Genomic DNA, 24316 nt, shown 5'->3' with positions numbered 1-24316 from the left:
GTTATCAATTTTATAATCATATGAGAATTTATATAGAAACCATAGTCTACATATTGTTTATTAAATACATTTATGAACGCTATTTGTATGACATTGGAGGTTTCTCCTTGCCGGAAGTTTGAGTCGCTGTTGCTTAAATAGCTGTGCGTGGCTTTACCAACTCCTTTTTAATTGATTACTGGTGTCTGTCGGATCATGTCAAGCAGTTCTGCGGATTATAACAGGTAAAATGAAAAACCGAGGATTGATCGAATAAAAGATCAAATATAGCATGATTCTAAGAATGTATAGGTAACTTCTAGACTGTGATATCATCATTAAAATGATTCTGGTGGAAAACGTGATGCACGCAGCAAACGGAGGATAAATCTCGCAAATTTATTTGTATACAATTATATTAATGTTCGATAGAACTTGGCATAAATAAATACAGTTTATACACGACAACTGTTTAGTGAGAACTTAAAAGAATTGCGAAACCTGCATGGTTAGCTCAGGTTGTATAGGCCTGTGTTTTTTATTTTATTTTTTTTGGTGGGAGGGCAATACCGGCTCGTTTTATAGGTTCAGAATTTCTTTATATATATATATATATATATATATATATATATATATATATATATATATATATATATATCTGCTGCTTTCGTTTTCTGGCCGCACATTACATTAGCTACTTTAACTTGCGCGATTTGGGATGGGAGTGGTGAAGAGAATCTGGGTGGTGAAACGGCGGCCTGATTCTTTAGCTTGATAAAAAAATATCTGGTATTGCAAGGCTTTTTTTTGGCAGGTTGTATACGATATTATTTGGCTTTAAGTTAAAACTGCTAAAACAAGTCTAGAGAAATACAAATTCTGCATTAAAAGGCGAATGAACTGACTATTACTAGATAGCGTGGATAACTGAGTGAAACGATGGTATACCATCTTTCAGACCTGACTTGAAATGGAGAAACTTTTTTTTTTAATGCTGATCACTCATGTTTTAATTCCACGTGGTGAGGGCCTGGGGCAGGCTCTTTAATACAAGTTTTGAAATTGATCAAAAGCGTCCAAATTTTAAAATGTACGAAGTATATAACAATTAAAAAACTGTGGTAGGTTGCACGTTATTCTGAGTGACCTTTTCTTAAGCAGACGGTATCATTTAAAATTAACTATTCTTGTTTCAGCTCTAGAGACAGAGACCATGGGGGCCCTGAAGGAATGGAACCCGATGGTGTCATTGAGGTTAGTATGGAATCTGTGATATTTTTATAAAACATTAGTGTAGGTATGTTTTATAATGTCTGTCTTTTTGTGCAGAGCAATTGGAACGAAATTGTGGACAATTTTGATGATATGAACTTAAAGGAAACATTACTAAGAGGTATTTACGCCTATGGTTTTGAAAAGCCATCTGCCATTCAACAGAGAGCTATCATTCCATGCATTAAAGGTAAGACGTGGAAACTTGTATGTTCTGTTTCATAGCAGCAACATAAGCTAGACTTGAGTGAGCTAGCTCGGGTAGGCAACCCTGGTCCTGGAGTGCCACAATCCTGCAGGTTTTTGTAGGTATCTCTTAATCATCAATTGCTAAATACCTGGAACACATGGTAATTCTTATTAAGCCAATAAAAACCCAAAGTGTCTGTGGCACTCTGGGACCAGGGTTGCCTACCCCTGAGCTAGCTGATGGTATACCATCTTCTGGGACAGCCCTGGAATGGAGAATCTTGTTTGATTGCATATCATCTTGTCTAAGTTGTGTAGCTGTTCAAACTTAACGGCAATCTTTTACGTGATTTAAAAAAAAAAAAAAAAAAAAAATCCTAGAGACTTAAGAATTAGATTGAGACTAGCTTTATGTCCTGGTTATCCGGCAAGTTTTATTTATGTTCAAGTTGGAAGTAAATGATTTGAAATGGTATACTACTGTTCTAAGATGAATCCCTTGTATTTTCAGGCTATGATGTCATTGCTCAGGCACAGTCAGGAACTGGCAAGACAGCCACTTTTGCAATCTCTATCCTTCAGCAGCTGGAGATTGACCAGAAGGAGACTCAGGCTCTGGTTTTGGCTCCGACCAGAGAGCTGGCTCAACAGGTATGCTGCACCTGAGGTCATAAGAATCTAACTCTGCATTACAGTATAGAGCAGTGTTGTCGACCAAGGCAGCATATTTGGATGGTGTTCAAAACAAGGTACAAAATCCATTTTTTATTTTTAAAAGCACTTCATGTTTCATTCGGCAGTTCCAAGCTGTCTTGCTTTTGATAAACCTTTGGAATGTTCTCTAGCATATTGTGCTAGTGTTAATGAGAAAGCTTTACAGCTATAGTTTTATTTTGATAGTATCCTAGATATGCAGGTTAAGTTACAATATAGCTGCGAAGTGCTCTATTGTCGTTCCCCCTGCGGAAATTAACTCGTTTTTATACTATCCCTGGCTGTCTTGTTCCAACGACTGACAGGGACGCTTGATCACGAACACCATATTTTTCATGTAATAAGGTAATAAAACTAAACCAGACAATTAAGCATTATTAATGGATTTTTTTGTTTGTTTTGCTTTTATTCATTCATATTCAAGCTTTAAATATACCCACTATTGCAGATCCAGAAAGTAATCCTGGCTCTGGGTGACTACATGGGTGCCACGTGCCATGCCTGCATTGGAGGCACGAACGTCCGCAATGAGATGCAGAAGCTCCAGGCGGAGGCTCCCCACATCGTTGTTGGAACACCTGGGCGAGTGTTTGACATGCTGAACAGGAGATACCTGTGTAAGTAGTTCCCAGTGTAAGTATGGGCCATTTAAAAAAAAAAAAAAAAAAAAAAAAGTGTAAGGCAGAGACACAAGACAATATCCCTTCAACAGAGTGAAGTGATGCTTTACCATCTTTCGGGACTGACTTAAAATGGAGACAGCCTTTCTAAACTGATCACTCTTAATACAGTAGTGTACTTTTATTTAATTTAGGCTATACTCAATTACCTTGCAGTTGTCCATGTACAGAATCACAGCTGTGTTTCTGCACAAGCTTATCAACTATTAAATGTAGCTGAGTACTACGACTTATTGAAAACCTGAGGAAAGGTCTTAATCTGAGCTTCACCTTCCCAGTCAGGGTTGTGCAATTCGTATCGCCCGACGCCCAGGACAAGATTTGCTGTTATACTTTGCCTGTCGGACAAGTGGTTTGTATATCTTATTTTTTCAATGTTTATTCTGTTGCTAGAAAATCGCTCCGGGTGTATTTCTAGAGAGCCCCACAAGTTTCTGAAAACTGAATTGCCGAAGTCTAGTGCCTACACACATTTTAAAGTTTGTCCCACCCTGATCACTTTTGATAGGCTAGTTGTGGGAAAATCTGCTCTTCTATTGGTTACAAAGAAACCCAGAAATGGCTGCCAAGACCAATCTTAAAAATTTCAAGCATTTCTGTTTTTTTTATAAATCAGTGAATATGTGATGGTGCTTAATACATGAACCTGACATTTTAAATGCAGCAATCTAGTAAAGTTACAACAAAGAAACACCATAGTTGCTAAGGTACTGGCGGATTAGAAAAAAAAAAAAAAAAAATCTACTTTGGTCAAGCCTGTACAGTACTTGTTGGGAATATTTAAAGAGGCATTTCAATACAAACTCCCTGGCAATTGTAACTTTTTAAATTTGTTGCTAACCTAGTTTGCTATTTACCATATTTACTTTTAAGATTTAACACAATTAACATGTACTAGATTTGAACAGAAGTATTGGACATGCACACCATTAATTTCTGAAACTATTAACATGAAGCTACTAGTTAGCCATCATGGGACGATATGTTAGATGAGGAAAAGTAGCTGTAAAATGTTGTACACTTTTTTTTTTTTTTTTTTTAAAACAGTCTTTGCAGAATTTGATGGAGCCTGTTGTAAATATTGTATGTGTTTTGGTAGAATAACAGTACAATATGCAGAGACTTGATGGGTTATACACATCCTTTTAAAAAAATCTAGGGTTCAGTTACAAGACTGAAAAGCTAGAATTCCACAAAGCAGCCAGTAATAGTTGACACTGACTTTGTATCTGATGCAACAAACTAAAACACATGTATATCAGAAGTTGGATTCCACTTGGAGAAAGTGGTGGGGAGGGGGACCAGGCAGAAGCTATTTTTGTATTTGAATAACTCCCAAGTGTTGCTTATTATAGTTGTACTCTTCGTATGTTGCTTAAATGTACTAGCTAGTGTGTTCCAAAGTGCACTGAAAGGAACATTTCATTAAAGTATTTTTACATTTATTTAGGTGGGATTACAGGGAACCTTTTGTGTGTGTCTTGAATTGAGTAAACCCGTCAAGCTACAAAGCTAGATCTGCCCCACTAATTGATTGTGTTCACTGTTAAATAAAACATAAATCATACATGATGTGTGACGGGGAGGGGCAAGTACCCCCTCTTTCCCCCCCCCCCCCTTTTGTCCCTTGGACATGTGTGGAGTTGTGTCTTGCACACCCCTGCCAGTATTGTATCTGTTGGCATCTTCCTTTTCAAGATTTTGTTGAATGCCAAATCAGTAGAAATGTAGTTGGCAGGGACAGCATCTACATGGATACAATTTAAGTTGCCTTCAGGTGATCACCTTAACCTTGGTTTCAGTAGCTGTAAGCTTTTGAAATGCAATGGGTTGTTAAAAATTCAGGCACAGTGAAATAGAAAATAATGACCATGTAAAGTGTTAAGTATTGTGTGTGGGGTTGGGGTTTTTTTTGTTTTTGGTTTTTTTGCTTATTTCTTGAACCTTAACTAAATATCAAGTGTTTTTTGTCATTTTTGAATATTTAAATGTTTTTGTTTTAACAGCTCCTAAATGGATAAAGATGTTTGTGCTGGATGAAGCTGATGAAATGCTGAGTAGAGGATTTAAGGATCAAATCTATGAAATCTTCCAGAAACTGAGCACAAACATTCAGGCGAGTTGTCTGTTTTATTTAAGTCTTGTTTTAGTGTTCGTAGGTCACCTTCCTGATAAAAGCACTTTGCTAAAATTGTGAATTATGTCTTTGGACTTGGTTTTAACAATAATGCTAGCAGAGTACACAAAGGGAAGTATTTGCACTGTATCGTAAATGAGATGAGGTCGGACCTCTTTCTTAATGTCCAGTGCCCTCTTCTCAAGATTTCAGTGTAACATCTGGATATGACCCTGGTGTTCTGGCTAAATTGTACCCTTCCACATTCTAGGAAAATCAGCACCACTATCTGGATCCCTTTTGTAGGGAATTGCCTATGTTAACTATTTTTTTATTTAATTATTTTTTTAATTTTAAAAGGTGGTGCTTCTGTCTGCTACAATGCCAGCTGATGTGTTGGAAGTGACCAAGAAGTTTATGCGTGACCCAATCCGTATTCTGGTGAAAAAGGAAGAGCTTACCCTAGAGGGTATCAAGCAGTTCTACATAAATGTAGAGAGAGAGGTAAGAGTACTGCACAGAATTCTAGTGAACCAGAAACTGATCTCTCAATTCCATGTCTGCTTAGGATACAAATCCCTCCTTGTTCCCTGATTCATAGTGGAGGAACCAATACAACCATAAAACTCCTGAAAAATGACTTGTTTGAGAAACATTTATCCCCATGGTCCAGAAACTTTGTTAGGAAACTTTGTACTAGTTAAGTGTATTTGAATCTGAAGAAATACAGACCAGGAACTGACATGCCTTTTTGTGTGGCACTTTTGGCTTCTGTCCAGGGAATATTTAACCTTTTTATAACCGTCTTCCTGTTCAAGCACTCTGCTAAAACTGTAAGATCTAAGCCTGCTGGCCTGGATCTTGTAGTGATGCTAGTAGGAGTACACCCAGGAAGAAGAGCAAATGCACAGCATCGCAATGAGACTGGGGCGGACCTCTTTCTTAATGTCCAGTGTCCTTTGTCTTAAGATTCTGTGCAACATTGATGTGGTGATCTAACCAAATTAAGTCAGATTAATCAAGTCTAGGTTTTTGGCTTCATGTAATGTCTTCCTGTTACAGGAGTGGAAGTTGGACACGCTGTGTGACCTGTATGAGACTCTTACCATCACTCAAGCTGTCATTTTCTTGAACACAAGGAGGAAGGTTGACTGGCTGACAGAAAAGATGCATGCAAGAGACTTTACCGTCTCTGCTCTGGTAAGGCCAAATGGAGTACTCCTCAGGTTTTAGTATCACATGACCCTGTCAGGTGCTTCCCCCACCCCATACATGTAGTTACAATACAGCTTTTGAGTGCTGCTTTGTCGTTTTCCCCCCTCCCCCCTGCACAAATGAACTTGTTCTTTACTATCCCGTTTTGTCTTGTTTCCACGGCTCACAGGGAGGCTTAGTCACAAACATAGAGGGATAGCTTAAGCTGTCTTGCTGCCCTCTTCCCCCCCCAAACCTTAGGGTGGTGTAAATTCTCTATTTATTTTTGCAGCATGGAGATATGGACCAGAAGGAAAGGGATGTTATCATGAGAGAATTTAGGTCCGGATCTAGTCGTGTCCTGATCACAACTGACTTGTTGGTAAGCTGAGCCTTGAATACAATGCAATGTATGCTAGCCATGCTCATGAGCTAATAGTGTGTTGTATTCAAATGTTACACTCCTGCTTTGTAGTGCAACACTGTATGAACTACTTTGATGGTTAAATTCAAAGAAAATTGTGACTTGTACGCACTGCAACCAAAGGCTGTTTTCTTCTGTGGGTTTCATTGCCTAGCAGGTTCAAGCCATTTGGAAGACTAAAGAGACGGCACTCCACGATGGGCTACACAGTTGTAGCGTGTCACTAAAATGCAGTCAACAAGCCATTTTTTAAAGATGATCTGCAGTCCGTTTTATGGAAGGTTATTGTGTAATTTTTTTTTTTTTTTTTTTTTTTGTAGGCTCGTGGTATTGATGTGCAACAAGTGTCTTTAGTTATTAACTATGACCTGCCCACAAATCGGGAGAACTACATACACAGGTTAGTATACGACCTGTAGGGAAAGTTCCTAATAACAACCAGCCTTAATAAATGTAATTTTAGTATTAAATCCACTAACCCCCCCCCCCCCCCCCCCCCCTAATGTGTGTGTTTTTTTTTGTGTTTTTTTTAAGAATTGGTCGTGGTGGCCGTTTTGGCAGAAAAGGAGTTGCCATTAACTTTGTAACTGAAGAAGACAAGAGAATTCTTAGAGATATTGAGACATTCTACAATACTACTGTTGAGGAGATGCCTATGAATGTGGCTGATCTGATCTAAACCCTGGGATGAGATTTCTTGAATGCAGTGCTTGCTGTTGCTGAATAAACAGTGGTGCATTGTTGTTTTGGGGGTGGGGAGGGGAAATAGACTCTTGTTCTCCATGCTGATGCTGGATCAGAAATACTGATTTGGTTTTAAGTGACTTTTGAGCTCTGAGAAGTCTTTTGGGCTTTATCCTCTTACAGTTAGACTGTTGGGGTGGGCAATAGATATGAGGTCTTTACACCATTTCTTTAGGTATTTTTTTTCTAGTTCCATAGAAGTGTTTGTAATAAATGTTCTTTATCGTTTAATAATTTACTTGTGGACTAAAAGATACAAGTGCTGTATTAAGTCAGCCAATTATGTTAAACTAACATATTTGCATTTATTGTAAGATTAGCTTAGTTCAGTAGCATTGCCTGTTTAATTCTGTGAGCACTTTTTTTTATAGTTTATAAAACTGTATTGTGGATATGTATTTATTGAATAAACAATAATTAAGTCTTATCTAAAAATTGGTGTATGCCCCAGCAATCTGTTTTTATTTGTTATTCTCGTAACCAACCAGGCATGCAGCTTGCTGGGCTTGTGTAGTTGTATTTAATTGCAGATTACTGAAAGAGAAGAGGGATTTCTTCCAACAACTGTTTATATAAAACAGGTTTGGATGTGGGGGGGGGGCTCCTGTTCAGGATCGCAATAGATCGGGGAAAAAAACAGCTTAATACATGCAACTACTGCTTTTGATTGTCTTTAATGCAGGTTTCACCTGTACCTTTTAATATAAACCAAACTGTTTATGCAACTGGGAATGTGTCAGTTTCAATTTATCCTGATTAATTAAGCAGCATCATAAGGGGAGCTTATTTTATGTAAATCCACTGCACTTTTTCAATTTGTATTTTTCAAAACGTTTGAAATGCCTACCTTAAATTTTCTCTGTAAGGGAATCACCTGTAACCGACTGCAGTGGCATTTTAGTTTCTCATACATTATTGCTCCAGGGATGTATTTTTGATGTCTGTGATTTAACATGATATATTATGCTATACACAAATACAGTGTGGTAATGCAGTGTACATACAAGGCAGCAGAACTGGACAGTGTTGTCTGCTTTTTCACTCAGAAAATAATTTCAAAGCAGCACTGAGATTGTCATGTCTCCTTAAAGATACATATTTTATTATTGGATTTAACATAGAGGTTGTAAGTGATATTTCTAAACAAACACATTCCTTTTCAACCCACTCACTGAGTGGGAGGTGATTATGATTTTAGGATAGTGCACCAATATCAACCTTCAAACAAAGGGAGGAATGCAAAGTTACAAATACAAAAAAATGTCTGCTGTCAGTTCTGCGTAACCTGCTGCATAATGACAGAACAAAGACCAATCATCTGCAAGTACTCATCTGCTCCATCCATCAAGCATTTATCTACTTCCTGCAAACAAGAAAGGAATAATTGGAACAAGCACCCATCAATACCTTGATAAACAATAACTGACTGGTTAAAATACATTAACAAGTTCCAAAGTAATTTGAGACACATTAATAGATTACTGGTCAGTAGGATGACATTACAAAGTTTAAAAACTTAAGTACCATTGGCTGTAAAGAGCAGCTGAACAGTTGCTTCAGGTGGTGTTTATTACAGATCTGCCACACTGTAGTGGCATCATCTGTTATAATGACCTACGCTGCCAAATAGTACTTAACATGAACAGAAGCAGCTTCTTTTCATTCTTAAATTTACAGAAAACATACCGCCAGTTTTTCTGTGATTGCCGACTTCTGCTTGTCATTCAGGTCCTCTTTCTCAATTATGGTGTCATGGAGCTGGGTGATAATTTGTGTAGCAGCAAACCCCTCATTTATCATGTTCTGCACAGAAGGAGGAGAACTAATTAATTGGTCTACCCCAACATATTAGCATTAACAGTTCATGAGTACCAGTAGATTATATAACATGCAGTATATTGGATACTGATGCAGTTCAGTTCATAAGCTTTAAATTGGTCATTCAGTAAAATCACTGTACTTACAGTCTTAACTTTACTGAATACAGATCAATATCATCTACCATCTAAACCAATATCATACAAGTAAATTAAACTGCTGCAACAGTTTAACTAAACCACCTGTACAGCCTGCAACTGTGTTGGATCATAGCAACCACAACGTATTAGTTAATTATAAAAGATCAAGAAAAATACAGTTGCTTACTAAGAAAAAGGCAGTGATTTTGTGCTGCATGAGCAACCAGATGTTTATGTTTACTTTTTAAACTTCTCTTATAAAATACTATAACATGAATGTATTGCTTTTTCACTGGTACTCAAAATATGAAACAATGTTTCTTACACTGACAACAACTTCAAGTTTTTCAAATGAGCTGCTGTAGCATGCTTGTATGAGGCTGTCGATCATCGCATTGGAAACAACCTAGAAACAACAGGATTATTATTTTCATAAAGAAAATAAAGAAAGAAAGAAAGAAAGAAAGAAAGGACACCCAGGTAAAACATATGCAGCAGCCATTACACATTTACCATTGTAAAACCTTTCTTCAGCCTACCAGAGTACTAAACAAATGCCATTAGGTGAAATCTGGGTCTAATAGCCATAGGAAGAAACAGATACTAAACCAGTTATTTTTCCCCCACTCACCCCAGCTATTTCAGTAATAACTTGTTCATTTATTTCCTTGCCCCCAGTGAGTCGGGCTGCACTTTGAAGGTAGGTAATAGCCTTTCGGAGGTCACCGTCAGACACTTTAACCAGGGCTGTAATTCCCTAAAAGAAAAAAACAAAAGTCATCACTTTAACTCTAAGGCTCATTTAGAAATATGTTGCACATAAAATGTGCATCTTCATTAGAATGAATTTGTAGGTGCAACAGTATGTTGATATAGATATAGATATATAAATATATATATTTTTAATTCTAAATCAACCATATGACATGAATTGTAAATCTTCAATACTACAAAACTATTATCTAACTTTCAATAAATAAATAGAACATTTAAAAACAAATCTTTAATATACTATCTGACACTAAATTTGGCATCAGTAAATTATTTCGGCTGTGTGTAAATCCGCAGTGTCAGACTGATGTACCTCTTTTGTGTATTTCACATCTTCCTTTTCACAAATCTCCAGTACTCTTTTTTTCTGTATTTCATCTGCTAAAGGTTTAAAGCGGAACTTGGAGCATCGAGATGTTAAAGGCTCAATTATCCTAAAAGGAAAAACAACAACAAGATCCTCAATGCAGGGAGATTTGAAGTCAGTTGCGCATTCAGCCCATATATTATGAAGTTACTGATATTACACTTGGGATATCACTGTTGATATATCCTGTTCGTCTGCACACATCTGGAAGCACACTGACCTGCTCACATAGTTACAGATGAGGCAGAAGCGTGTTGTTTTAGACTCCTTTTCCATGGTGCGTCTGAGAGCAGCCTGGGCAGGATTGGTCATGGAGTCAGCTTCGTCCAGGATGATGATCTTAAATGGAGGGCACGGTTTACCGCTTTGGGGTGAAAAAAAAAACAAAAAAAACATTACAATTGAAAAAGCGCAACTAAAATTTGATGAGACATAATTGAATTCAATTTTAGAGCAAGATAGAACATTGTGTGAAAATTTCTGAAGGCCATCTAAAATCAGGATATTAGAAGAAAATAATGTATTAAAGGAAAAACATTTCAATTTGTTTTCCCCAGACAGATGGATGAGAAAGGGAAATTGAAATGGAAAACAAACTACAGAATATCTTTTGGCCTAAACGATCTCTTTCAGTGACACAAATGAATACTTATGAAAACACAGAGCTACTGACCAAAGTACCCCACTTACTCTGAACGGCTCCCAGCAACTGTTAACTGTGCAAAAGTTTTTATTTTATTTCGCACCACCTGGATGCCACGTTCGTCTGAAGCATTTAACTCGAGGACCCTCTGTCGAAACAGTTCCGGTCTGCAGGAAAACCATAACATTATAATAGACTCAATGCAGCTTGGCAATAGATCGATCTCAATTCTAACATTTAAAAAAAAAGTTGTCAAGGGTAGCCCATTTTAAGAACATTATTATTGATCTGTTTTGACCTTCCAGAGCTAAGTAAAGAATAATGAGTTGATTTATTCAGTGAAACTTTCTAGTTAGTTGTTTTCTAGGCAAAAACAAAATGTGTCCTGAAATAATTGCTCTCTGTAGTAGAACAGTAATAGGGCAATTGGTAACAGAGTTCCTAACAAACCCATTTTTCATGAGTAATGACTTAAACACACACACACACACACACACACACACACACCAGGAATGTGCCAGGACTAAAATCAAAGCACTCTAGCAACACTACCTTTTTTATTTCCTGTGTGAATGCATTTTCTGAAATCATTAAAAACATAAGCAGGCTAGCAGTTAGCAAGCTCTGTTTATGAGGAGCAAGAGATTATTCTCTTGGAATCACATCAAGAATGTTGTGAAGTCAGCAGATTGCCCCCGTCCTGGCTGTGCATTAAAACAAAATCATGACGCAGCAAGTCAGAGCTCCTGTGAGTTATCTTACCCGTACAGCTCTCTGGATGCTGCCAAAATTGTGGAGGTCTTCCCAGTACCTGGAGGGCCATAGAACAGGAGATTGGGAAGCTGTAATAAACAATAAGAAAGAAAAAAACAAAAAAAATTATACTGCTCTAGGTTTGGTATACATGGCATGATTTCTTATAAGGCATGACCTGTGTAAATCTTATTGTGTGTACTGGGCTTCCCAAAAGATTTTTTAAAATTATATTTTACTACAAACTAGATGCTGTCATGCTAAGAGATCTAATTTTTCAGGTTTAAGCATTAGTTGTACAGTCAGAATGGGCTACAGTTACACAAAGTGAAGATCATGTCTCAAGAGACAAATCCTACAAGACTGAATCAGCCCCGGATATGTGTTAGTAATTACATAATTTCATTAAAACAAAAGTATAAATACATATGTTAGTATATTAAATTACCAAGTCTGTTCATTTTGTATGTGCACAAAGTTGTGCTTTACTAGTTTTGTAACATAATGGTGCAAACTACTTATTAAATTAGATAGCAGAAGAGTCTAGCCAAGAAACAGCAAAACAAGAGCAACAATGTCAATTACATCTGGACCTCTGCCCTTTACATCTGTGCTTATGACATTTAAAGAAAAACAAGTTCTTTCACTTCAATAATTTCCATAATATTACGGTGTTGCTCGACAACTATGTCTATAAGACTTTGTTTTTTACCTCCCACTTGAAAATCACTTTAAAATTCCTATGTTGAAACATAAATTAATAGACACCAAACTGAACACTTTAGACTGCTTCACACAAAAGTGGTCATGTGATTCTCCCATTCACTTTAATCACTTCTGAGGTTAACTGGCTGGTAAAACCAAGTTACTTTTTTGTTCAGGTAGTACATTCTGCTTTCATCTGCACAGAAACAACTGCAGTGCATAAATATGTTACTCAGCTAAAAATTACATTTCATATTACCAAGACATTGTAGACAAATGTTATAAATACAGCACTTACAAAAGTTATATAAGCTTTCTCTACTCCAGTTTAAATACACAGGACTGTGATAAACCTGCTGCTGTAAGCACCATGCCAGGTATTCCTACTGGTATCTGTTTACAGCTGAACTAGTGCTCAATAAAGTGAGGTTCACATTAATGTCAGGGGAACAGTTACTTGTGGTTATTTATAGCAAACCAGAAACTCAGTCAGAGCAGTGAAAGTTATATTAAATCTGGGTACCAATGAAGTAACGGGCTCCAGGTGAAAAAAAAACTCTACAAATGATCACAACTAAACAGTGTCAATTGACCACAAAGTCTAAAGCATGAATAAAATCTGTTGTAAGTTAAGTTATTTACAATCTGAATTTGTGTTTGTTTTTGTAGACAGCCCCCAGTTATAATTAGGGCTTCTGATTTTCAGTGTTTTACTCTGACTTTTCTACTTTCCTTTAAGAATTCAATTGATACCTGCTAAGCCATTTGTGTATCTTAATCACAACTGAGAAACAGGTTAATAGTAAAATTGATTTCATGTACATTTTCCTTTCTCCGTGAAATAACTAAATTGTTTTTTAAATTGGCCAAGGCTTAATTTTTCATTAACAAGCAGAACATACAAACGAGATCGCAACATGTTAATAAGCGACGAATCTTTATAAGAGCTATAATGAAAAAGAAAGTATTTGATTCTGGACACACTTTATTACAATCGTTCTGCGTGACTGTATTTACATTAATAAAGAGGAGTCGCTTCTGCTTTGAAATTAAAAGTAAAACTTACGATTTAAAAGTCAATTTAGTTGTTTAAAAAAAAAAACTTAAATGTAATTAATTTTACTATTAACACTTTTCTCAGTTGTGATTGAGATACATGAAAGGCTCAACAGGTATCAATTGAATTTTTAAAGGAGAGTAGAAAAGTCGATGGAAAACACAGAAAATCAGAAGCCCTAATTATAATGCACCACCTGATACTTTCCACTTGGGCTTTCTCATGAGAAGTTAGAATAAGGCGATCATTTGCCAACATATGTGAATAGACCATTCAAAAACCATATTAAAATCTAAGTTAAACAATATCCAGATAAATATACTAATCTAAGGGATGGGCTAGTCTTACTGTACAAGGAATGGATGCTGTCAATATTAAGAATGCATAATTTAATAACAGAATAGTTTATTACAGACTTGAGTGCAGGACCAAGAGAGCGAGGAGCTGATATTTTGCCAACAACATAATGGTTGGCTACATTTCAAGGCATGAGAATACTTAAAATCAGGAATAAGTGACCCTATGTCTGCAGATGGGGCATCTTGTGACTTAATAATAATAATAATACAGACTTGTTTTAGGGGTTGAACAAAAACACTTTCAATAAGGCAAAGTGAGGACGAAGCTCAGATTAAACAATTCACTCCTTTGGTTAATTCACTGTTAGTCCACAATGACAGTACATTGTAAAAGGTCTATATTTCCCTGTATAAAGGCCCTTCACAAATCCACTGTTTTCAATATTTCACATATTGAATTGTCAGCAAAATAGAGGGAGCGCTGTGTTTGTGTGTGTGTAAGATCTTGAATTAAAACTTTATAAAGCTTGATTTAATAAAAGCAAAGATTTAATTCACAGTACTAACACAACATACATTGCCAGAATGATAAAGGTATTTCAGCATACATGCATCATTACTAAATACATTAGTTTTCAGTCTCAAAAATTCTACTCACATCAGCTCCCTCTAGTGACCGCTTCAGTACTGCAACCACCTCTTCCTGGAAAGCCACTTCATCAACACATTTTGGTCGACTGCACCAAAAAAAAAAACATTTATTTATTTACATTAAGCAGGTCATCTCAAACCGGAGATCAGGGCAGTATTCTGCTACAATACATCTGTTAACTTATTACAATCACAGCCAGTTTGTCTGAGGACTTATCAAGTACAGTACTTAAACTGATGACTTCACATGGAGAAAGACTTTTCAGAGACTATTTAAACGAACTACCTCTAGTGTAATTGCACCATGACCTTCCAACTGCCAAGCAAAGCAACTTTGGCACCCCTATTGGGTAGAATAAGCCATGTATATTTACAGTACTGTAAAGGCGTCCTAATAACAATGCATAGACAGAGCTGAAGGGTATTCAGTTGGCCTTGTGACAGGCAGCTGACAATAAGCATGGTTAGCGCTACACACACTACGCCTTACTATTTTTCAACCCATGGGATTGGTTTTTGCTTCTTGTTTTCGCCACTCGCTCCAGCGGTGGCTTTGTCTTTCTGGGGTTTGGTGCTGGTGCTTGTTCCCTTTAAAAACGCATGCATGTTTCACGCTTAAAAACAAAACAAAACACATGAGCATTTAAAAGAGGTAATCAATCTTTCTCTGACAGCGGTGTTAACAGATAACGGCTAAACAGAATTGTAGACGTGTACAGATACTTCTGCTACTGATAAGACAAATACATTAATCTTTAAAAATCACAACCAAGTTATTATGAGCAACATTACATAAGTTGCAGAATGTGTTTGTTTTGTTTGTAATTATTTATAAATAATAATAATAATAATAATAATAATAATAATAATAATAATAATAATAATGAACACACATGGCTATTTTTTTAATAAACAATTTAATTATTTCATTTTTACACCTTTTTACAGACAAACTGTGACACTATTAATGTTAATAATAACAACATTACCTTTAATCCACGCTACAATTGACACAAATACTTTAACACCAATTGTTTAGAGTATCCACCTGCTGTTCATTTATGCTGCCTTACGTATGTTGTTCTGTCTTCGTTTTATGTACAAAAAGGTTTAATTCTGTAATTTTAAAATCATATGCTTCTACGCCAGTGTGATAAACTGCAGCATACTAAGCTCCACAAATTCCCGCCAGACTGCAGTTACATTACAGCGACACCCCTTCCCTTCGATTCTTTGCACTTCCGGAGCCTCAGTCAGATCACGTGCAAAGTGATGACGTAAATGGTCTAGACAGTGTTGCGTTCAGAGAAAAACACTCGTACCGACATCAGACCTGAAAATTAATTCGGAAGGATTTAATGGAATTTTATAACTAGTCAGATCATGGTTCCAAATATTTATTTGTCAAGTGTCAAAATGTTGCATAAAGAATAAACGCGCTTTGTTTTTGGATTAAACGTTGCCACTTACATACTGTATTATCGCTAATATAAGCGCATCCCCTTTACCTTGTGCGCCTTTTACCCAGACGCAAGACTAGTGCTGATATTGGCGCATCGGCTCATGGAAAAATGTAATATAAAAGCAGCCAATTAAATAATGTTTGAAAATTATTACAATAAAGAAAAGTTTGTATTTATTTATTTTTATTTGTTTTACAAATATGTTTGTTTTTGTATTTATATGTTCAACTGACGCAAAGCCAATAGGCATATCATAACCTTGACAGAAATATTCAGAAATAAAGAATACTGCTGTCAACTGTAAAATACAAGTGAGATCCAGTGAAAGTTTGCACCATTTTTGTACCATTGACATTGATTCAGCAGAGCAAACGTTAATAATCGGAAGCAAGGACTAAATTGTGGGATTAACGTTTCACACAGCAATGCAGTATGACTGCAGTACAACGTGGTAGTATTTAAGGGATGTGTAAGCCTGCTGTCTACTATCTAAACATGTTCATGTAACACATTTTAGACACTTTTTAGGTTTTGTATCTGGATTGTAGACTGATTAAAATAATCATATTACAAAATGCAGCACTGCAAATATACAGTAGCATTTGTTCTCTAGTCACAGTTCAGGGATTTGTGTCACAAGTGGAAAGCAACAGTGGATCCCAATCAAGCGATTTATAAGGTAACGTGAAGGGTAAAATACTTAATCTCATTATAACTAATAATGATAAATAGATTGTATTTACTTCGTTTTGAGAATGCAACATTATCATTACACTTCAGCTGGGGAACTTGTTTTTTTCTTCATAATTACAATAGGCTAATCTTTGAGTTAAATCTTGTCTAGAATTTAAAGCTGGTTTAGTGTAAATTCCTCCAAGGATTTAAACGAGTAGGGCCATGTCCAGGATTGCCTCCAATCAAATCCTGACATTTATTCCCTTGTTTCCTGGACTGAATACTGTTCCAGTTTTTCATTTTCTGTAAAACAGCACACAGGATACATTAGCAGCAGCTTCAAATGTCTTTACGTATCAAACGTAAAAAAAAAAATTTTTTTTTTTTAAAAAATCAGTAACAATGTCATTAACTTCAAGCATGTTCGTTGGGTTGAAGCCATTTTACATGGATATTTTTTGCACAATAGGGGTTTTGAAACGTGGATACAGTTAATATCAAGCACAACTCGACTACAGAAATGTAAGTATGCCTATTTAATTGACTATTATATATCATCCAGGTTTTAAAATGTATGCCTTCTCATAGTCGACTGAAAACAGGAAGATAGAGACAAATAAAGTGCAATTAAAAGCACTGGACCTGACCCATTCTCATTACTGAGCAAATAGATACAGGTGTTTTTTCTTTCGTTGAATTGCTCATTCGGTTTAATGAATTCATTCTGAAATGTTCTTCTTGATGTAGGTGTCCACTGCCACAAATTGATACTCGTTACAAAATAATACCACATCATCCTCTTCATAGCTCTCTATCAGGCTGTTTCTGACCCAGATATCTGTCATCAATTTGAACCCTTAAGACCAGGCTTTTTATCATAGCATTGCATCTTTTTTTTTCTTTTTCTAAATGATCAATTATACAAGTAGGTCAACACCAGCTAGCTTCTTGGAACCTCAAAAAATGTGGTTAAGAATGTTGAAACCAAGTTTCATCACTGAAAAACTGTGCTGGTTTGGGGTTGGGCATTTGTTGTATGTTTTACCTTACTCACACCACTTGCATGTGATAAGGCATATCTATGATAGCAAATATCTTCGACCCCCTGATAGACAGCAGAACAGCATATTGGGATGTGTTCTTCATTTTACCTCTGCAATGGTTACTATGAAGACTTATATGATATTCAAAGCAAGGTGACTCATTTTGTAACAATAACTCCAATCAGATATATACTGTATGTACTGCTTTATAATTTCCATAGACAGGAACATTTTATGAAAAAATCAGACTTGCATCATGTCAGTCAGTGTATCAACTATCTTAAAACAATAAAATATTCTTTCCAGATAGCATATTTGAGGTAAATATTTGACAGTTGCTCATGGTATTAATTAAACAGGTTAATTGCATTTGAATTGACAAATGGAACTGATAAGTTGTACCAGTTTTTTATTTTTAATTACGATATCGGTCTTAGACAGTACAGTGTTCATTGATTTGATCATGAATGACAAGACATGAGTAAAGCCACGCGTTAGCATTAACACTTAAACCAGGCATATCTATGATAACAGCTTGCAGTTTTATGTTTTTCACACCATTTGTGTATATATCCTCTGTTTTCAGAGTACCAGCTGGGGACCCAGATCAGCCCCTCAGAGGCTAGACTGCACTGATTCCCTTTGTCACTCAGAGAGGCAGCCCCCAGGGTTAAACCAGCCAGAGAGAGCAGCTGTGGTCCGGGCCTTTCGTTGCTAAGGTGCATGTCACTGTGCCTCAGGGGATGTTGAGTTGTTGGTCTTTAGTAATGTAAATACAGTATTTCAGCTAGTCTCTGTATTTGCTTCTACAGCACTGTACTGTCAGAAACGATTAACAACATGTATAGAGGTTACTCTTGTTTAGAAAATAGTTATCCAAGAAATAATGAAAACAATATGACCAATTAATAAACAGATATTATAAGTTGGAAATGCAAACAATTGAAACCAACATGTAAAGAAATATGAAATAGTATTGTTTTGGAGTTTATTGTTATTGAGTTATTATTGTTTGCGTGAATATTATCATGTAAAATGATATCAAGGACATAGCAAGTAATCAAGATAAAAGGCAATGCTTAGAATTATAGAAGGGTATAATTGCTTTACAGTGTAGCAATGTTCTGCATACAAAGAAGGAGGGACAATTGAATAGTAAAATCCAGTGCTATTATCTTTTTGTGATAGGGGAAAGCATAAATTAAGCACCAATTGCATCTTTGGGGAATAACTGGTGAATTGAACAGGCTGTCAGTTCAGCTGGAGCCAGGCTGCTTCAATTGTATAGCCCCCATGGAAAGCCAGCTCCAGTCCCTGAAATCTAGTTCAGGTTTTTTTTTTTTTTTTAAAGACAAGACACCACACCACCCACTGTATCCCTTGAGGCAGGTAGCTACGTTCTGATTTGCTTCATCATGCCTGACTCAGCCCTAATGATAGGCAGCCCTACACCGGTTTGAAACAGGACTCTTAGCAGCATCATCTTTCACAAGGTGCTAATGTGAACATCAAACATTGTACCTAAACCTTGATGCTTAACAGCAAACTATAAAACAGCAACGGCCAAGGCAGACGTTTTTCTGCAAAGGACCTTTATCATTGGGAGTGGCTTTTGCTTTGTGTGTAAAGGAAGCCTCTACTGGAGCGGCTGCAGGGCTTGGATGTTGAGGTTCATCTGAAATGCTTTTCTGGCTGAGAGAGGAAGAAATGTCTCTTCAAGAGCTCAACCAACGATTGCACTGTGTGATCACTCATGTTGGTGAGAATGTTTTATTTTCTTGGTATCAAAGGATTAAATGGCAGATGCTCAGTAGAGTACTGTAGTATCATTGAGAGCTGAGATAGAATATATCCTTCCAGCCTGTCTGCTTGTGTTACCTGGAAGGAAAGTGGAAAAGTGCCATAGCCTTTTTGTTTAATTTTTATTAGTAATACTAATTAATAATACTATGTGTGAATATAAACATATGTATATTTTACATATATATGGTATAATGATATCTATGTACTATCTGTATATATACTGTAAATGTGTGTGTGTGTGTGTATGTGTATATATATATATATATATATATATATATATATATATGAGAGAGAAAGAGAGGGACCCATTTTTCATAATTATGAACTGTAACAACTGCTAAAATGAGGCGTAGTACCTACTGTATGATAAAGATCCACATATATTTAACTAAAGGTATCTGACAATATAACAGTGTGGACGGTGGACGGTACGGTATATATATATATATATATATACAATAGGTGGGCTTCAGTGAGTTACAGGAAAATTATTTAATCTAGGGTTTCTGTGACGTCATAAATTACGAGACCGAAGGTCAAGTAATTTATAAACTGTCACAGAAACCCCGAGATGGAATTGTTTTCCTGTAACTCACTGAAGAGGCCCATCTATTATTTTTTATAATACATGGATACCCTTGTGATGCTAATATTAAAGAAGACAAGGTTCAGCAGTACAGTTGGGGTTTTTTATACGTAGTGTTTCAGTGCTGTACAGACGTTCTATGTTGTTATCCGTTGATCATTAATGAACATTTCTGTACTGAGGGTGTTGTCGAGTGATGGAAAACGAGACATTTTGTGTTTGATTTGAAAGTGATGGTCTCGAGGAGTGGAATGGGTCAAAGTTCAAGTATATTTTCCTCTAGAGGAATTATCACTTTTTGACATCACTACTGTGGTATTCTGCCTTTTTAAAAGAATGGCTCAGGATGCAAATATAGCCTTTATCCATATATATAGCTCATAAAATCAAGGGAGAGCCTGTCAGTTATAAAGAAGGAACTACACAACATTACTTGACAGTTTAATATCACATGCACCTTGATATAGTGTGTTACTCATGCATCCCATAATTTTGGGGATCTATTACTTCAGAGCCTATCCCTTTAGAGCACAGTTCTTTTCTTCATCTCATCCATTTACAGTATTCAGATACCTCAGTAAACAGCTCTATTATAATTTTAAATCTTTATATGCCTTATTAATATTCTGAATATAAACACATGATTAAAGGTTAGTGTGTTGGCCACAATGTGTACAAACTTTAACACTAGTGTAATTGTGTAATACAGATCCCTGTCCATAAATACTGGCATATTATATTTTAATTTTTATTTTAACTACAGACCATGTTGATATCGCTGGCTGAGATATGAGCGATTAGGAGGCTGTGTGGTCTGGTGGTTAAAGAAAAATGCCTGTGACCAGGAAATCCCTGGTTCAAATCCCGGCTCACTCACTGTGTGATCCTGACCCTGTGCTCCGTCTTTCGGGTTAGACGTTTTTATAAGTGACTCTGCAGCTGATGCATAGTTCACACACCCTAGTCTCTGTAAACTGCCTTGGATAAAGGCGTCTGATAAATAATAATAAACATGAATCAGCGGTCTGATGGTTTTATTATTTATTTATTTTATTCTGTAGGTACAATTGTGTTTACCTTAGCTAACAATATTTAAACAGGCACGTTTAGTCAGTCTATTTTTAACATATCTGAGATGTAAAATAACTCACTTTGGGAAATAAAATGACTGGCAGAAACACTCAAATTGTGTATTGAGAAATGGTATAGGCTTTGAATGTACTTATCTGGGGAGCATTTCTTTAAGACAAGCCTTTGCTGTGTATGTTGGCTGTAATAATAACAATAATAATAATAATAATAATAATAATAATAATAATAATAATAATAATAATCATCAAGCAGGATAACACAGTCAAACACTTGTTTATAAATATACTTTGTAAAGCAATCCCCTTATTGTTAATCTTAAATTTGTCTGTATTATTCTCACTAGGCTGTCACTCCCATTTTCAGTTTGTCACGGTTTTCTAATAACCCGGCCTGTAACAAAGTTACCTATTTCAAAGCCCTGAAGAAAGTGGGTTATTGTGCCACATTATGTTCAGATTTTTCTCATGTGTAATGTGTATTCAGCAAAAACTATGCCGCCACCCAGGAGAATAACACGTGCCAGTAGTTTCTATAGAAACAAAGATAGCCAATGCCTGTGCAGTGTGTATGCATCAGGCCACATTGATTATGAGCCTGCTCCTACTGCGTTTCTGCTTCAATGGTTAATACACTTAGATCATTTATTATGGATTCTTAATGACTTTATAACCTGGGAGCTATGTTCTGTTACCTTTTAAGGTTACAATGTTAACCAATTATATATTTTCTATGGAATGTTAGTGATGTAGGAATTATTTATTAAAGAGGGCCAGGGGTCTCCCGAGTGGCGCATCCAGTAAAGGCGCTCCGTGCAGAGTGCAGGATGTGCCCTATAGCCTGGAGATCGCAGGTTCGAATCCAGGCTATGTCACAGCCGACCGTGACCGGGAGTTCCTAGGGGGCGGCGCACAATTGGCTGAGCGCTGCCCGGGTAGGGAGGGCTTAGGTCGGCAGGGGAATCCACGGCTCACCGCGCATCAGCGACCCCTGTGGCCGATAGGGCGCCTGTGGTTCCTCAGTGGTTGCCAGATCTGTGTTGTCCTCCGACACTATAGGTCTGGTGGCATTGCTGTGGATCTGCAGTGCGAAAAATGACGGCTTGGCAGGAGCACTTTTCGGAGGACGCGTGTCTCTGTTTCCCAAGTCGGCGGGGGGGTTGCGAGCAGTGAGCCGAGGATACAGATAATAATTGGGCATGCTAAATTTGGGAGAAAAACCGGGGTAAAAAAATTGGCGACGACTAAATTTAAAAAAAAAAAAAAAAAAAAAAAAAGAGGGCTGACATTAAGATCATGAATATACCATAAAGAACACATTATGTGTACATATATTGAATAAATACCTGACATTATTGTAAATATTGTAAATGTCATTTAAATACTGCATTAACTCATTAGAACTTGTCTAATTTAACATAACAGGTCTTTTAAGGCAGCACTTTGTTGTTTTTTCGTAAGACCTTTATGTTCCTTGCTCCATAAAAACAGTTCAAATAGTTTTAATCATTTGTTTATGTTCATCCTGGATTCCCAACAGTTAATATTAAAACTCATACATAACATTCAAAACTACACAGGAGTTCATAAAAAGTAAATCACTATTAAAAATCAACCAATACATGGTTTAACCCAGTCTTATTAAACTGGAGATTTGTGCATTAAGATAGACAAAGAGAAGGAGATGTGATACCTTTTATTGGACTAACTAAACAATAATTAATCATAAGCTTTGAAGACCTCAAAGGTCTGTTCTTCAGGTGAAAGTAGGAAAGAGAGTTAATAACAATGACTTACAATAAATGTGCAACTTCAAAATAATCAGATTTTAGATTGCAAGGGATGAATTGAAAAGATCTGAGGTCTGCTTAAATATCGGGTTCCCTTACCTAGATAGCTAACATTAATGAACTTGCAACAGCTGAAAATAACTCAGTCATGGAGCTATCCATTAATCAATGCCTTCATTTTAAAACAACCTACAAAAACACTTCACCTTGAACAGATTTGTGTAGACTTGATATAACTTGATATAATTTGATATAATCAGCGTCAGTACCCTTTACAGCCCACTGGGCAGATTTAATTGATCAATTTTTGCCTGCCATTTTTTAAATTGACTTAGTGAGATGAAAACTAATGGATAAATAATAATTGTAGTAGCCATGGAAACCTCATTCTAATTACAATATGTACCATTTTTCCCAGTTTAGTCATGTTATTATTTACTTAGTCCTCAGTTGGACTATATGTTGATTACCTAAAATCAACAATTACAGCACTTATTTATGTAGATTTTCTAAATTAGAAATGGATGATAAAGGAAGAGGAAGATTAATTAAATTTCTTTATGGACATTTTTTCTCCACATCGAGAAGCACAAACATCAATGTTGGAACAGTATAATGCACATGTCCAATTAAAAACATTGCTGATTCAGTGCATCAGTTGTATTTCACGTCAGCTTATGAATGCAAATATTATTTCCATAATTAATATAATCTCATGTCTGCTTGGTCATTTTAATTCTGTGATCATTTATTTTAAAGTGTAATTCATTTTATCACTGTGTGTGATGCATATTAAGGTCTTTTGCATTACTAAAATAATTAGTCTTGCTTATTAAAAAAATATGCAAATATACATTGCTTTTATTACAGACCTATGTTATATGCTGTGTGTGTATATATATAATAGTGGCGCGGTAGCTAGGTCGTTAGGGTTCAGTAGGCAGTTCAATATATATATCCTATATATTAAACTTGGTTATATCGCTTACATTAAAATATAATTGTTTATATTAGTTCATATTAACTCATACTGGTTTTGTATAGTAATCCACAACTACTATATACACCTTATTCATGTATTTCTTTACAACCATATAACTATTTACCTGTCCTGCATGTATAACTAACTTGACAATAACTATTACATTAGTTTTATTTATGCCAGAGGGAGCCACTTGTTCAAAAGCAAGTCAAAAGAGTGCATGTGCTAAAAAGTTTTAGTGAGTGAAATCTATCCTACATAGCTTGGCATAGGATGTGAGACCATGCTGGTCTCAGAATAGCATTAACTATTTCTGGAATGTCAAGCAAAGACAATGGAAGGGTCAGAAAAAAAAACGAATTTCCTTCAA

The 24316-nt window shown here is 36.2% G+C and overlaps 3 protein-coding genes and 5 non-coding genes across 9 annotated transcripts in view; 7 read left to right on the top strand and 1 right to left on the bottom strand.

Moving 5' to 3' along the window:
* Positions 1-69: 69 nt before the first annotated feature.
* On the top strand, positions 70-7747 carry LOC117423388 (eukaryotic initiation factor 4A-II). The gene is made up of 11 exons (XM_034039062.3): positions 70-224; positions 1176-1233; positions 1309-1441; positions 1952-2091; positions 2603-2771; positions 4841-4950; positions 5311-5454; positions 6013-6150; positions 6437-6526; positions 6889-6968; positions 7103-7747. Exons 1-11 carry the CDS (start codon positions 196-198, stop codon positions 7245-7247), a joined length of 1236 nt encoding a protein of 411 aa, XP_033894953.1. The 5' UTR covers positions 70-195; the 3' UTR covers positions 7248-7747.
* Positions 909-983, top strand: LOC117423802 (small nucleolar RNA SNORD2). The gene has a single exon (XR_004547835.3). It is a non-coding gene; the product is annotated as a small nucleolar RNA SNORD2 (small nucleolar RNA).
* LOC117423792 (small nucleolar RNA SNORA63) lies at positions 2351-2479 on the top strand. The gene has a single exon (XR_004547825.1). It is a non-coding gene; the product is annotated as a small nucleolar RNA SNORA63 (small nucleolar RNA).
* On the top strand, positions 2866-2936 carry LOC117423803 (small nucleolar RNA SNORD2). Its single transcript, XR_004547836.1, has one exon. It is a non-coding gene; the product is annotated as a small nucleolar RNA SNORD2 (small nucleolar RNA).
* LOC117423800 (small nucleolar RNA SNORA81) lies at positions 4997-5173 on the top strand. Its single transcript, XR_004547833.2, has one exon. It is a non-coding gene; the product is annotated as a small nucleolar RNA SNORA81 (small nucleolar RNA).
* Positions 5754-5935, top strand: LOC117423799 (small nucleolar RNA SNORA81). The gene has a single exon (XR_004547832.2). It is a non-coding gene; the product is annotated as a small nucleolar RNA SNORA81 (small nucleolar RNA).
* Positions 7748-8384: 637 nt separating the features above from the next.
* Positions 8385-15764, bottom strand: LOC117423389 (replication factor C subunit 4-like). Its single transcript, XM_034039063.3, has 11 exons — positions 15506-15764; positions 15007-15130; positions 14524-14602; positions 11814-11893; positions 11099-11218; positions 10629-10772; positions 10355-10475; positions 9902-10027; positions 9596-9676; positions 8999-9115; positions 8385-8675 (listed from the first exon to the last, which is right to left on the bottom strand). Exons 2-11 carry the CDS (start codon positions 15120-15122, stop codon positions 8583-8585), a joined length of 1077 nt encoding a protein of 358 aa, XP_033894954.2. The 5' UTR covers positions 15123-15130; positions 15506-15764; the 3' UTR covers positions 8385-8582.
* Positions 15765-16972: 1208 nt separating this feature from the next.
* The window catches only part of LOC117422987 (guanine nucleotide exchange factor DBS-like), a 92622-nt gene continuing 85278 nt past the window's right edge, over positions 16973-24316 (top strand). Inside the window, exon 1 of one of the 2 annotated variants that reach the window (XM_034038280.3) lies at positions 16973-17176. Coding sequence is in view for 1 of the 2 variants with exons in the window: in XM_034038263.3 (XP_033894154.3) it covers positions 19378-19456 (79 nt within the window). In the remaining variant the exon portion in view is untranslated. Of the gene's footprint in view, positions 17177-19072; positions 19457-24316 lie in introns of those variants that run through there. The other variant, XM_034038263.3, reaches the window with a different exon arrangement.

Source organism: Acipenser ruthenus, chromosome 17 (assembly GCF_902713425.1).
Source record: "Acipenser ruthenus chromosome 17, fAciRut3.2 maternal haplotype, whole genome shotgun sequence".
NCBI classification, from domain to species: domain Eukaryota; kingdom Metazoa; phylum Chordata; class Actinopteri; order Acipenseriformes; family Acipenseridae; genus Acipenser; species Acipenser ruthenus.
The sequence above is the reverse complement of the archived record's forward strand: the minus strand, read 5'-3'. Positions and strand labels throughout refer to the sequence as shown.

Bases quoted from the DNA above. Each gene is read 5' to 3' on its own strand.
- LOC117423388 (XM_034039062.3), top strand. From the start codon at position 196: ATGTCAAGCAGTTCTGCGGATTATAACAG. The intron at 1,442-1,951 runs GTAAGACGTGGA...TTGTATTTTCAG, and splicing joins TATCATTCCATGCATTAAAG to GCTATGATGTCATTGCTCAG. The intron at 6,527-6,888 runs GTAAGCTGAGCC...TTTTTTTTGTAG, and splicing joins TGATCACAACTGACTTGTTG to GCTCGTGGTATTGATGTGCA.
- LOC117423389 (XM_034039063.3), bottom strand. From the start codon at position 15,122: ATGCATGCGTTTTTAAAGGGAACAAGCACCAGCACCAAACCCCAGAAA. The intron at 11,894-14,523 runs GTGAGTAGAATT...TGTTTATTACAG, and splicing joins GGTCACTAGAGGGAGCTGAT to CTTCCCAATCTCCTGTTCTA. The intron at 10,028-10,354 runs GTACATCAGTCT...TTTTTCTTTTAG, and splicing joins ATGTGAAATACACAAAAGAG to GGAATTACAGCCCTGGTTAA.